The sequence below is a fragment of the Phoenix dactylifera genome, chromosome 14 (genome assembly GCF_051530095.1).
Source record: "Phoenix dactylifera cultivar Ajwa chromosome 14, Ajwa_hap1_PhDact_Kaust_v1.1, whole genome shotgun sequence".
Taxonomy (NCBI): domain Eukaryota; kingdom Viridiplantae; phylum Streptophyta; class Magnoliopsida; order Arecales; family Arecaceae; genus Phoenix; species Phoenix dactylifera.
Genome location: NC_143203.1, coordinates 18,563,584 through 18,578,219, shown reverse-complemented (window position 1 = coordinate 18,578,219; position 14,636 = coordinate 18,563,584). Strand labels below are relative to the sequence as shown.

The 14,636-nt window shown below is 34.9% G+C and overlaps 1 protein-coding gene across 1 annotated transcript; it reads left to right on the top strand.

Moving 5' to 3' along the window:
- The first annotated feature begins 524 nt into the window (after positions 1–524).
- LOC103719701 (Pentatricopeptide repeat (PPR) superfamily protein) lies at positions 525–14,212 on the top strand. Its single transcript, XM_008809069.6, has 13 exons — positions 525–738; positions 838–979; positions 1,064–1,226; positions 1,387–1,452; positions 1,631–1,728; positions 2,243–2,360; positions 2,456–2,662; positions 6,015–6,091; positions 10,362–10,452; positions 12,863–12,928; positions 13,015–13,092; positions 13,465–13,566; positions 13,850–14,212. Exons 1-13 carry the CDS (start codon positions 714–716, stop codon positions 13,943–13,945), a joined length of 1,329 nt encoding a protein of 442 aa, XP_008807291.2. The 5' UTR covers positions 525–713; the 3' UTR covers positions 13,946–14,212.
- The last annotated feature ends 424 nt before the right edge of the window (positions 14,213–14,636 follow it).

Sequence of the window (14,636 nt, the reverse complement as noted above, 5' to 3'; positions counted from 1 at the left end):
TTATGCTTGTCTACATATATGTCTATATTTAATATTTCAATCATAAAAGAGCGTCTATGAGATGCTTAAGATCTATACATTACTTGCTTTATGATTTAAGTTTTTGTTTTCTTAACAGCTGCAAGTTATTTTCGGTTTCATGCTGTTCTCTCAGAGGAATTACTATAAGGAGAGATTTGAAAATAGAAAAAATTTATTATGAAATTATGTTAGATAGCATTCAAGAAGAAAATATACACAATTTTATAAATTATGATATTTTAATCATTTAATTTTTTTATATTAATTATTTTATTTTGGATATAAAAATACAATTTTTTTCATGCAATAGAAATCTTGATTTTTTTTTTATAAACAGTTTCTTGAGAATGCTGATCGATCAAGTTGGTAAAGTCACTGGATACAAGCAACTTGATTTTGATTTTTTTCTCTCTCTAAAAAGATCTATTTGATGACTAGTTAATAAATCAAAATAATTCTTTGTCCTTATAATTTTCTTAATCTAAATTATTTGATGTCTTTGGGGAGACTCATGTGGGTCTCTTCCTGGGCCAGAGTTTGAACCCAACCCATCTCCTATAATAGTGCAGTCAAACCCTCAAAAACCCTCGGCTTTTTCTCTTTTCCTCGGAGGCGGCCTCCACCGCCCGCCCTCTCAAGCGAAACCAGTTGAGAGGAGGAAGGCAAACACCTCTCTCTCTCTCTCTTCCGCCATGAATCTCCTGCGGAACTTCTCCGGTAAATTCTTTCCCCAATCCGAAATCCAAAACCCCAATACCCTCCCATCTCCTTCTCCTCAATCCGCTCATGAAAATCTTTTTTTTGATAAAAAAACAGCCCAAAATCGCCGCTCCCTGGCTATCTTCAAGCACACCTCCCGGACCTTCTCGGTGGAAACGGCGGAGTACGCAAAGAGGAACTACGCCAGCAATATCTCCGAGTACAACACCGTCATCGGCTCCCTCATCGCTCAGCGAAGGCAAAGCTCCCACCTTTCTTGCCGCTTTCCTCTTATTGGCCTTCTGATCTCATTTGTAATGGGTTTTGGGAATGTGGGCTTCAGGAATTTCTTGCTGAGGGATGTGTATGATGACATGATGCTTGATGGCGTCCAGCCAGTGCGCGACACCTTCCACTCCCTCATTGTGGGCTCCATGAAGGGAAGCCGGCTCCAGGATGCCTTCTTCTTCCGTGATGAGATGAAAGCCATGGGCTTGCCCCCCGACGTCGGTTCTTCTGTCCTTGTTGCTCTTTTCATCTTTTATTGTACTATGTATTCCGTTTATAGTTGTGGCATTGGTTGCAATTGATCTTAAAGCTTGTAACTTTGGAAGTTTTTAGAGTCAGTCTTGGATGGAATGGAGTTGAAGCCTTTTAGTGTTGCAGGTTAATCTGTACAACTTCTTGATATCGACCTGTGGGAAATGCAAGAATTCCGATGCGGCAATAAAAGTAGGTTTTTGTTTCTTGATATCTTTTTGATTTTGTTTGCTTAGCAATATTTGAATTTGATCTGGAAATATTTGGTGGGCGCAGTGATCTTAATGCTCTTTTATCACCTTATACATCTTTATTGGATGGTTGAATTTTTGTTTTGTTTTGTTTTCTTTTTCCTCCTCTTAATACAAAGCTTTTGGAAGAAATGAAGAGGCACGGTGTGAAGTTGAAAGGAGAGACCTACATTTGTCTCCTCAATGCTTGTGCAGCGACTGGCCGTACAGATCAAGTGTATGTTGTATTGGTGATAGGATACCACTTAGTCTTATATTTAATTCTGTGAATATTATTGTCTGTTTGAAATTTGTTTGTCTGTTTTATGGATGGGAATTCTTAGAACCTTGCATGCAGAGTTTCTCGCTACCTGGTTCTTATGTGAATGTGGATTTTATGGTTGTCAATATAAGCAAGCAATGAAATTGAAGAATACACTTGCTAAAGCATAATATCTCTACAGTAGTGACTGTATAGTTCAGTGTTTAAGTGTTATTATAGAACTTTGCAGTTTTTGCATTTAGTCTCTGCCAAGCTGCAGGTTGCTTCAAAATAATAGTTTCCACCAATGATTTTTGAGGGAACAATTATGTGGTAGTTTTCTATGGGTTGGAACAATGGGCAACTCTACCTTTTTTTTCCTTGTTTACATAGAATGATATACGTGATGATTTGTGGAAACTGCTCAATCTATTCATCTAAATATATTTAAGATTGATTGATCATTAAGATGTATCAATTTACGTAACAGCTATGCAATTGTTCGTGATATGACTGCTGCTGGTCTTGGATTAAACAAATTTTGCTATGCTGGACTTGTAGCTGCATTTAAAAACAAGTTGCCAATCACTGAGGAGACTACTACAAAAGTATGTGATGCATGCTATTTTCCTCTTCTTCTTCGTCTTCTTCTTTAATGATATTTACTTCTACATTTTTTCTAAATATGTGCTATGATGAAAAGATTATCGAGCTTGTTAAGCAATCCAAGGGTTGGTCCTCGATTGAAGCTTCAAGTGACAGTGGACAGAATGTGATGATGAATGTCTCTGAGGAGGAATTGTATAATATCCCAACTGCAGAATATGTGCACAGACGGGGATTTATCAACAGGCAGTTAACAGTTTATCATGTAGCTTTACATGCCTGCGCAGATTTAAAGAGTAAAGAGGTATTATTTTTTTTTCTTCTCTTCTAACTGGAGTCCTGTTGTTGATTGATATTATGGATATGCGATCTAGCACGATAATGTTATTCTGCTGTATCTGAGCACAGTGCTGGGTTGTAAAAGGAAATGTTGTAGCAGTAACTAGTTTTTGTAAGTGTTGCCTCTTAAATGCTTTTCAGTGGCTTGTTTTTATATGTGTATAATGCACATGTATTTGAATGCGTATAGAAAAATGCATTTATTTCAAAAATAATTAACTCATTTTGATTAACCATTGATGCGTGAACGAGCTATTATGCTGTCCTCCAACTAAGAGTTCTATAATTTGGATCTGGGGGTCTGTAGCTGAAGCATGTAAGAATGATACTTATGGTAATCAGAAAAGAACATGCTACATTAGATCCTAAGTAGAGGATGAATGCAATGTTCAAATTTTATTGGGGTGCTTTCTTGTCTCAAAGTGGTTGGTCCCAAATGCATGAATGAATTCAATAAAGTCAAATATGTGACTTTTAATATACTTAAGATTTAGTTTGTCCTTTATTTTTATGAACAATATTTTAGTAATGCAAATGTATCCTATGCTGGCCCAAGTAGTTGGGAAATGGTTTGATGATTATGGTTATTTATCTGATATTGGAATGCAAATGCCATTTTTCCCCTTTTGAAAGTCATGTCCATCATGAACTTGTTTCTAAGGAAGTATGATTGGCTGCTTTTTGTATTCTTTGCATTCTTGATCAGAAGAGTTCTGTTCAATGTCGAGATCTTACTTCGTACTCTCCATTCAGATAATTACACAAACATGTTGAAGCTTAAAAATTGGATTTAGAAACATTTATATTTAGCTTGAGGTGTAAGGTATGGTGCTGCATGCTTTAACTTCATCCTAATGCAAGATTTAGTTGTACTATGCTGGATGTTTGAACATAATTCTGGATCTGTAGCAGAAGCATTTGCAAAAGATGCTTGTGCCTAACAAAGAATGTGCATTCTGTGTTCATGATCTTTGTATTTTTCAGTCCTTTTGGAAATTTCAATGGATTAGCCTTCTTATTGGGCCAAAAAACTCATTTGTATGGGGTCAAATTTGCATTAACCCATAGGTTTATAAAATGTTGAACCATTGATGCAGGGCCTTCAAGCTTTGACACCAACTTTGATGTAGAGAGAAAAGAGAGGGAGCAAGAAAAAGACGGGAAAGAGGAGATGTGGAACTCCTGGAATGCTAAAATAAGTGGAAATCCACCAATAATATAGGATTTGTTTAAATTCAAATTCGATGTTCAACTCTCCCTTCATTAAATAAAAGATGATTCTAGATGAGACTCACTAAAAGTCTAATAAACCTAAGACTATTCTTGGCCATTGATTTGAAGGCTTAAGGAAGTTGCTTGGCTTTCCACTAATAACCTTATGGGTATTCCATGACCTAAAAAAATTGGTTCAAACTCCAAAACTCAAAAAAGTCCAATAAAAAATCAGGTTAATTTCTTCTCGCACTCAAATTTGCAAGAGTGAATGTCTAACCATCCAGTGTTCTACATAAGTAAGCTGGGGAATCAGCCTGAGACCAAACCCCTGACTCTTGGTGTTTTGACTATCAGCCTTGAGAATTGTTTAGTGTTCATATCTTATTTTCCATCTAGACTCAAATTTGCATAATTCTTGATGTGCTTGAAATCTTATTCAATTACTACCTAAGGAAGCCGATCTTTATCCTTACTCATCATGAGGTTTATTTCATAACATAATCTTTGGGCTGATACTTATGAGAACAAGATACAATTCACTGCTACTTGTTTTTGACCATGATTGCTACTCTTGAATCAAAATTACAGCCAATGTATTGCATCCACATGCTCACTGAACTCTAGGTAGACATCCTTTCCCTGACCTTGGGTGAGAGAGCTCTCAAAAGATCATTCTAGAAGCATGATGCAAAATTACCTTCTGTCCACATGTTAATAAGTGACATGGATAACGAGTATCAGATAGCCTTGTCATGTTGGTTTATTTTTTATGCTCCAAGTCTTGCAGATGCTTGTGCATGGAGAAACTATCTATGTCTGATATTTAGTTCTAGGCTTGCTGCAAGAGCCATGCAGAAAGAAAATTCCTCGTTTGAGAAATAGCTGATTTTCTTTTTTTTGCATTATGGTGTAGTTCTTCCATTAATTTCTTTGCTAAATTTAAATATTTTACTGATTTTGAGGATTTGAACATCTTATTTTTCATAAGGAAAAACAAATTGTTAGTCATTTGCAACTCTCATATATGACTTTCAGGCTATTTGACTCCATCATGCTCACACACTAAAATGTATTCCCTTTGACATTCTAAACTATATCATCAATGTTATTCATTATGATTGTAAAGTTGGGGGTTTGACTTTCCTTAAAATTAGTTAAAGTAAAAAGAATAATTTTGAACTTATAATCATATTTTGATCAATGTACTTTTTTAATGTCCCAAGACTTACCCAAAGGTGGTTGGCTAGAAAGTTGGGCCCTTGACCTTAGTTAACTACCTAACCTCCCCAAAGCACATATTCTATGGGACTAAGCATGCCTGTGGGGGTCATTACATACTCTTCCTGTTTAAGCCTCGACGTTGTCGCTAAGGGAAGAACAAACACCATGACTGGCTCGTGGTTAGCCCCCAAAGAGCCCACAATGCAGTGTTCTCTGGCCACTCATAGGTTGTGGGCTGGGTTCGCTTGTTACCGTTTATAACGACATAGGACCTTTGGGAGTTAGAAGGTTCTTAGATGGGGCCCTTGGCCTTGCTTAAATACCCAGGACCTCCCCAACGCATACCCTATGTGGGACTCAATACATGCTAGTGTGGGTCCATGCACTTTGTTGATCATTTATTTGACTTCTTTTCTGGGTAACTTATTGTCATGTGTATACCTTTAAATGTTGATATATTTGTTAAGTAAACCCTCATCTTTGAAACATAGATTTTGATTGTAGCCAGTTGGATCTTGTTAACACAACTGACCAACATATGATAACATCCAGCTCGGATGTTGCCTTTTATTTTACTTTATTGTTAGGCTATAAATTAATACTTCCCTGATTTAAGAGGATTAACTATTTGATCAGCAAAGACTTCTCTTAGCTTTTAATTCTTGTTTTTTTAGAATTGGTATTCATGAAACCATAGAATATGGCTGATCATTGAACTTTTGGTTCTTAAGTTGAACTATACCTTGATATTACAAAAGAAAATAATTGTGAGAGCATGGATTCAGTGATTAGTGGACTCTAAAACTGTAGCTCATAAATTATCAATTCATGTATTGCAGCAAGAGTTGCTAACTAATTTCTGCTTTCTATTACTTTTGTAGACAATGGAGACACTTCTTGAAATGCTTAAAAGGGATGGCTATTCTTATGATGTATTCATTGTGATGCAAGCAATGCGGTATTTTTCGTCAATATGCCTTATTTGGAAGAGTTAATTCTGGCTTGTAGATTTATATATTCTTATCAAGTATCCTGCAATGCACTTAATGGTTAAACTTATACTCATGCTGCACTTTGTTGTGGTGTATTAGATGTAATTCATTCAGAAATACATTCAGTTGATGCGATGTTTCATTTCCTCATATAGTGTTCTTTTAGCAACTTCCTTAGATATGATGGAGTGTTAATGGTTTTTTGTTATATAGAAAGTTAGTTCCTGGTATGTAACCTTTTAAAATAGTCAGTGTTTTGACTTAAGGAGCAATAGAGACATGAGAACTATGTACTCAAATTTACTTGTAGCAACATGGTTCATGTTTGTATATGTTGTGGCTATATTGAAGGTTTATAAAGTTGCTTGTTAGTATGCATGCAAAAAAATGGTGGGGTTTGGCCTTTGAATGAGAATGCCGTGATGGATTTATATTTTGTGTTCTTTATGCCTAATGATATTATTGGCTTGACGATGTTAATGTTAGCTTGGAGTAACATTTGGTCCATCGTAGGTGGTGTTTTTCTTTAGATGGTTGTGGTTAAAAAGATAAATACTGTCAATGTGCTCCAACAAGTCTGTCAAGGAAACATGGTCGAGTCTGACCATTTACATGATGTCAGTAGCAATGATGGGAAACCTCTTTTTCATTTATCCATTTATCTGGAAGGTGTGAGATTATTTTCTCGTACAGTTTTGTGTGATATAGGACTTTCACAAGAGGTATCTTTTTAACAATGCTTTAAAAGTTTTTCTTCAGATGCCCATAACCTTTCACAGAAATCTCACTCCAAGCAAAATTTGAGGAATTTATGGGAGCATAATCACTGAATTTTTTACAAGCATAGAAATTTTGGTCAGAAATCTGGTTGATCTTCCCTTCTAAAAAATTTAAGGGTTTTATTGTGGGCAAAAGGAAGTGAGATATGTAAATATTTGGTAGCAAAGTGATGGAAGAACTTGCTTTTGCATTTAATAGTGTTGGATATACTCACTTCATTAACTTTGAAAAGGGTGTACGATGATGGGATTGATCATTGCTTGACAATGTTAAAATTCAAATTTAAGATTTTCAAGTCTTATTTTTTAATATTTTATCCATATACGTTTTGTATTTTAACATGTATTAAAATAATAAAACTTTGATGGTTCCTTATCAGCATATAGAAAATAAAAATCATAAAATTCAATTTGAATATATGCCCCAACTAGGTTTTAAATTATTCAAAAGAGTTCACATGCATCAAAGAGGTAGAATCATACAGTACCTTAGTATTTAGATATCTTATTATAGATGGCACTTGCTCTAAAACGTGGTTTAAATTTTTGCCCAAAACTCCAAAATCAAAAGCGAAACATTTTGATTTTGCTTGCAACCGATTTGATCCTAGGATCAGGTTTGTAATTCCCTTCACTGCCAACTTATGGGGAGTCAAGTTCATTTATAAATGAGCTATTTGTGATAATCTTTTTGTCATTTCTTCTTTATTGCAATCTCAATAGCAATTTCTCTAGATTCAACTTAGACTTTCTTGGTGCCAAGAAATCTTAGTAGCACTATATTCAGAAAGAGTTTCAGAGCAAAAATAAAATTTTATGACATAGGCTGTCTATTTTTGAAACTGCATTTAGATTGTCTTGTTTTCAATTGTTATTAACAATAAAACGATACATTATACATATGATTTTTTAACATTATATTTCTTCTAATTTTTTCTAAAATAATATTTTGACTATCTTATTGGTGCCATCAGAATGATATTTCAGTGCTCCCAAACACCATACATACACCTTAAAATGATGTCTAACTTTTTTTGACAGTTTATTACTCTTTATTATTTCTGAAGTTCTTGCTTTCTGTTCTTCTAACTGAGACTACCATAACTGAAGCTGCAACTACTGAAATTGCCAAAAACGAAATTCATTTTCCTACTTGAGATCAAAACCAGGTTTCAAATCTTGCGCACTAAAATATGAACTAAGGATGTTGCCAATTGGGATAACACATTTTGAAAATAGAATAAAACAAAAAAATAGATTCCTATTCCATGTTGGACTTAAGAAAATAGGGCAAGTCATGGTTTCTCAAGAAAATAAAAAAATCCTCATGCCCAGTTGGAATTATACAATCCTGTTTCGACATGTATGTCTTTGGAATTTTCATTCATTTTACATATAATCTGTTTTCTATATTATATGCAATGGTTGAACATAAATTCTTCTACTGTTCAAATTTCAAAGCTTAAATTAATTCAGCATGAGTCATACAGAAAAGTGAACAAGTAGACACATGTATGAGTTATGAGCATATCACATGTCTTTTTTTACAGTTCCTTGGAAAAGGAAAACCATCATAAGTTATTATAAGAAAATTCAACCTTAGTTTATGCAGTTTATTTCAGCACTTAAAAACATAACAAATATAAAAAATTGATATGATTTGAAGGAGAACAACGAGATGGCGTTTATTTCAGCACTTTAGTTTATGCAGTTTATTTCAGCAGTTTATTCAATAGTGTGCCAGTTTGTAGAAAGACACAACAACGAGAAAATAAAAGCTTGGTATCCTAACAATTAGCAAGATTGTAAAATATTGCAAGTAAACATCTTCAAAATTGATTTTGAGCATAAGATATTAACAAATTATGGATTGCCTAGGAATTAAGTATTAAATCCAAGGTTTTAAATCTTGCTTATGGACCCAGTAATGGTCAGAGATGGCGTTGGGAAGTTTCCATGGTGGTACAGTCTTGACACTCGGAATGGATTGGCGTCTCAGTGATTACTGGGATGCCATTATTCTTTTTTTCTTTGCTTCTTTCTTTTATGTTGCTTTTAATGATTGTTGTTTAAAGGGTTTCTAGGGTTTCTCAAAATTTAGGATTAGGGTAGGTTTTCCTAGTTGATGGTTAGGTTTATGGTGCCATTGTCGGATCTGAACTCTTCCCCTCCTTTCCTCTTTTCCTTTCCTTTGCGTGCGAAAGCAGGCATACAAAAAGAAAAAGCCTTGGGCTCCTTCCTTTAACTAGGTCATAGGCCTGTACTGGTAGGTAACAACTGACCTGATCACCAACCTAGTTAGTCCTAACGGGGACTACCAGCATATACCTAGGTCCTAAATCCTTGAATATTAATTACATATTGGTAATCGCCAAATGATGATGCAAATAATTAAAAAAACATTAAGAATTCTCTGTGGGCATTATAATGAAAAGGGTAGTGAATTAAGTTGTTGATAGGATTAAGGATTTTGGACAAAGTATTACATTAATGATCACCAAATTCATTATACAAATCCCTGATCATAGAAATTGCTACTGCAATTCCTGATACTTTGCTATTAGCAAGGCAGCATTAGATGTTGAGTTCATACCATCAAATGCAGTGTGAGAGTTGAGTACTTCGGCAGTTCACAATGTTTGATAGGGTGAATATGCATGGTTCGCCATGATAGAGTGGAGCTAATGGACTACAAGTTTATAATTGACAAAATTTGTTGACTTTAGATAAGTGTAGATGGGCATAATGATAATTTTGCCATTTAAATTGGGGGACATATTGGATTAGCAACTGAGTGGAGGAACATGTTAGATGAAACCGTCTGTGTGCTAGCTGACCTGTCTGCCAGCACGATTTCAAAGAGAAGTGGATTTAAGGCTATCTTCATATTCAGTGATTAAGTTTCTTTTACTCTTATTGATCTCTGATGTAAGGGCTGTAATACTGTCATAATAATTAATTACTTTTTTAACCAGTAGGTACCACTATGCATGGTTGCATATTGACTGTGAATGCTGTATAACGACCTTTGTTAATGATATCATAATATGAATGTTATAACACACATACAAGCAAACAAGATATTGCCTTGTATGTTACTGAGATTATGTTTGTGTTTGTGAGACATTCTCCATGCTTGTCATTTCACATTTATCCAACAAGGCTATTTTCATCAAGAAGGCAGTTGGTGTGACCATGCCCTCTTCAGGTAGAATCTGTTTGGAGTCTTCAGTTATTTGACAAATCTTTGTAGAGTTTGTTTCTTGTTTTTCACATGCCAGCCATGCAGATGTAGAAATGTACTTGTTATGCAGCATTTCTGAAATAACACCTTTTGAGAGATTTTGCTTATCATGCGTTATCATTTGCTTTGAGTTATAATTATATATTAATCATTGTTACTTTATTCTAAACTTTCTGTGTTACTGATATTTACTAGTATTCTGCCTTAAAACAGGTGTTATTTCCATTGCGGTGATATGGATTCTGGTGTTAAGATTTTTGAGGAGTATACAAGTTCAAGACCCCCGACTGCTGAGTTGTATGTGGTGAGTCTGTTGATATGATTGGTCACCTGGCAAATTCTATCTTTCAGTAAAAAATGGTTTGTTTAACTAGCTGCTTCTTGGAACTTAGAATGTAAATGCTTGTGGTTTTCTGTCATCATTATAGCATTCATTTTGGACCTATGTGGGTTCCTGGCTGTGTATCCATGTGACATCTCCCACACAAATTGGGTTTGTCTCAGGAGAGGTGGCAGAAGAAAGGGAAGTGGAAAGAATTGGTAGCCTATTGATCCTGCTGGTATCCCAGAAAACATGGATTATATGATCAGCACCGTTACTTGGATACTTAGCATGGGTGCCAAGTATCCACATGTCCTCAATTGTCGGACACAATAACCTGCAAAAATCTCTTCACAAGGATACGGACATGGTATATTTGTGTGCGTGCATATCTATACATACATACATATGGCTGTGTATATATGTTTGTACGTATGCTACATACATATGCAAACACATATATGTTTATTCAAAATAAGAGAAAATTGAAATTACTGATACATTTACATTTAAAACATAACGACATTTTGCTTAAGTGTTCTTATAGTAGCAATAGCTTCATATTAAAAATATAATGACACTTTGCTTAAAGTGTCTGAATAATCTTGATAACATTATAAAGTGTGCAGCACTTAGAATTAAGAGTCCCCTGCATGACGCTCCAAAGAAAATGCCAAGTGTTGGACACTGTTTGTTAACATCAGCAGGACACTTCAAAGTGAATCATCTACCTGTGTTGTGTCGTGTCATGTTGTGTCATTGAAAATGGAGTGTCCGAGTGTCATAGGGGATCAATGATTTTTCTTTGAACGGCATGGCTAATTGTGATGATATAAAGACATTAAAATACTGAGATAGCTTTTGGAACATTGACCCATGATAATTATTTTGCCAATTCATCAAGTAGAACCACCACTAGTTGCATATAAACAAGGTTTGAAATATCCCTGCATGGAAACCAACGAAGAATGCAATTCTACAGCTAGTAGAGAATTTAATATTATGCTCTCTCATGGTACTCTTTTAGCATGGCTCAATACTTGTAAAAGATGTGGGTGCTCGATGTGGTTGCATTTTGACAATTAAGCTGCACTAAGTTGATCATCCACTACCATTTGCATTAATGCATGTCCTTTTCATAAATTCTATATATATTCAATTATCTATGTTATCTCCGGTACAAGGTTATTAAATTTACAATTATATGAATCGCTGTATCATAGGTGCATCTACTCTTCCCTCACGACAATAGTTATACTTGTTTATGGTAAATTTTCATGCATTTTTTTCTAAGTTATAACTTAGTAACTACTTACGTATATGTAATGTACGTTATGTAACACTTACTACTACTACTACCAATACTTGGTATCTACTGCCAATACTTGTGCAAAATGTTCATTTATGTAATATATCCTGAACTAATAATGGTGCATTAGTTTGGAGAATTTACATGCATTGATTATACTGAAAATTTTCAAGAAGCTATAGGTGAAGTGCTAGAGAAGTGATTGATAATGTGTTCCGATAAATTATCTGATATTTATAATCAATATCAATATTATATGTTCACTCAACATAGAAAGTACAAAAGGAAAATCTTTTGAGTATTCATGTGTGCGAGAGAATAATATGCCTTACATATGTTATCCCTTGAGGGAGACAATTTTGAGTGCTTGAAATAATTAGAAAAATCAAGGAAAATCCAAAGGTGACCAAATAAACTCGTAGAAAATCTAGAAACATGTAAAATATAAATAAGAAATGGGTCCAGATATCCTAAATTCTGATAAATAATGACATGTTACAGAAACAAGATATTCTGTGCTATACTATGCAGACTGACAACTTATGATGGAAGAATGCCATACATAAGTTTTTGTTGTTTGCACAGGTCATGAGCACATGTGAGTCTTTAATGCTTGCGACATGTAATGCTTATGCTGTTTTTGGATGATGGGTACAAGGATCCATAGGCCAAGACCTAAGAATTTGACCATATAGGTTAAATCAGAATTGACAAGTGAACCAGAAATCTTGTATGAATTGAGATGATATTTTGATATATTCCACAAGAGATGTGCAAGTTGGTCAATTAGAATTCAACCTTTTTTTTTCTACCAAAATCAATGAAGGAAAAAAAGCAAAAATTGAAAGAGGAAGCAGACAAAAAAGTTAATTTTAGCAAAAATAGGAGAGGAAGAAGGAAAAAGGTAGATGTTGCAATTCCCTCTTAAGCATTGATTTTATGATCTTATTGTGGCCTAGCTTTTTGTGTTGCTTTTCATGTTGCAAAGAAATATTGCACAAAGATGATTTTCTGCTTGAATAATCTACTTCATGATATGTTAAATTTTTATTGTGTTAATTTCTTGTACTTGTGATTTCATAGACGCTAGTTGAGGGAGCAATGGTTGGTTATACTCCTCAAGGGATGCAACTTGCTCAAGATACCCTGGTAATTGATTCCTCTGATTTTGAGTCTGATTGTCACTTTGATCAAAGTTTCTACACTTGCATAATAAATTTTACTATCTTTGTCAGGAAAAAATGAGTGCACGAGGATTTTTCTTGAATGCCAAGATGGGAAATGATCTCCTCTTGGCAGCTGCAGGTGAAAAGGTAAGCAGACGAATATAATTTTGATTGCTAAAATAGGCAGTTATTTCTCCATTTATGTTTCTTCCAATATATATATATATATATGTATGTATGTATATATGTATATATGTATATTTTAAAGTCAATGATCACATTGTCCTGAGAAGTTTAATGACTAATCTGACTATTGGCTGTCATGAGCTAGTGCTGAGTGCATTGAAGGTTTCTGTTAGGTCAACTGCATGTAATGCTGGACTTGTAGAAGGTTTTTGAAAGAATTATATTAAGTGCTTGATTTATTTGTCTTTAGATGCTCTGGAATGAAATTATAATGCTGAGAAACTTGTACTTCAATGAACTCTAGTAATACATTAATTTGATAATTGTATGCAGATGGGTGGATACACTACCGCCAATTATATATGGGATCTATTGCAAAGCCGCAGGATCAATCCTTCTCTTCCTGCGGTCGAGGCCTACCACGAGGGTTTAAAGGTTATATGTTTCCTTTTACTCTTGCATATGATGCTTTAACATAGTTAAGTCACTCAAGCTGGTTGTGTAAGAAGTAGACAAACAGTATATGGGGTTATTTTCTAATAAGTGCATGCATATAATTTTATGGCCTTATGTGTCTACCTGGCCTTAAAATGGTCAGCATTATGAGTGGACAAGGTCATACCATTGTTATGCGTCATTGTCTTAAGGTCATGGATTCCTATTAATGTACTGTCTATGGTGCCTTGAGAAAATACTTAATGGGTTCTCTTTATTCCAGAGACGGGAGATACCAGCAGATGATCCGCGGCTTCTAATGGTTTCACGCACGCTTGATAATCTTAGGCTTAGATTTGGAGGAAGAAGAAATGCTTAGTGGACCTCTATTTTGTTGTCTGCTTTCAGGCAACTCCTCTTCACAGTGCTTCTTAGCTTTCCAGATGCAGTCTTCTGTTATCTCCTACCAAAATAACATGTTAATATGACCAAGGTATACTTGTATAAGATTCAGAAGAGAGCATAATTTTAGTGTTGAATTACAGAGAAAAAATTAATTTATGTACTCTTCTACAGATCAACAACTTGATAGTTATTGTTTAATTGTGAGAAAGCTAAATTTAATATTATTTTTTTTAATGAGAAATACGGTGGGAATGACACCACCAGTGTTTGAACCATGGACCTGGTCCAAGTGGAGGGCTGCCAACCGGCAAAGCTAAGAGTGGTTAGCAACTTCACTAGCACCTAAGCTCCTGCATGTTTGCACATTCTTTCTCAAATTACATTAACCTGGTAATGGTAGAGCCAGCAGCTTCTGTTGCATACTGTTGCTGAATTATGTTCATTCTAGAATTCTTTGCTCATATCTAGTTGATTGATTCTTGGGTTCTATGCCTTTCTGCGATCTAATTACTGCACTTGGTTTCTGGAACTTTTGCTGATGGTCTTGGTCTCCAGCAGGTTAGTGATACGCAAGTCCTATGTGAATCTAGTGAAAGCTTTGCAAGTGGCATAGGCTCCATTGTATCTCCAGTATACTTGATTTTGTTTTCAAGTCTTGTATATGA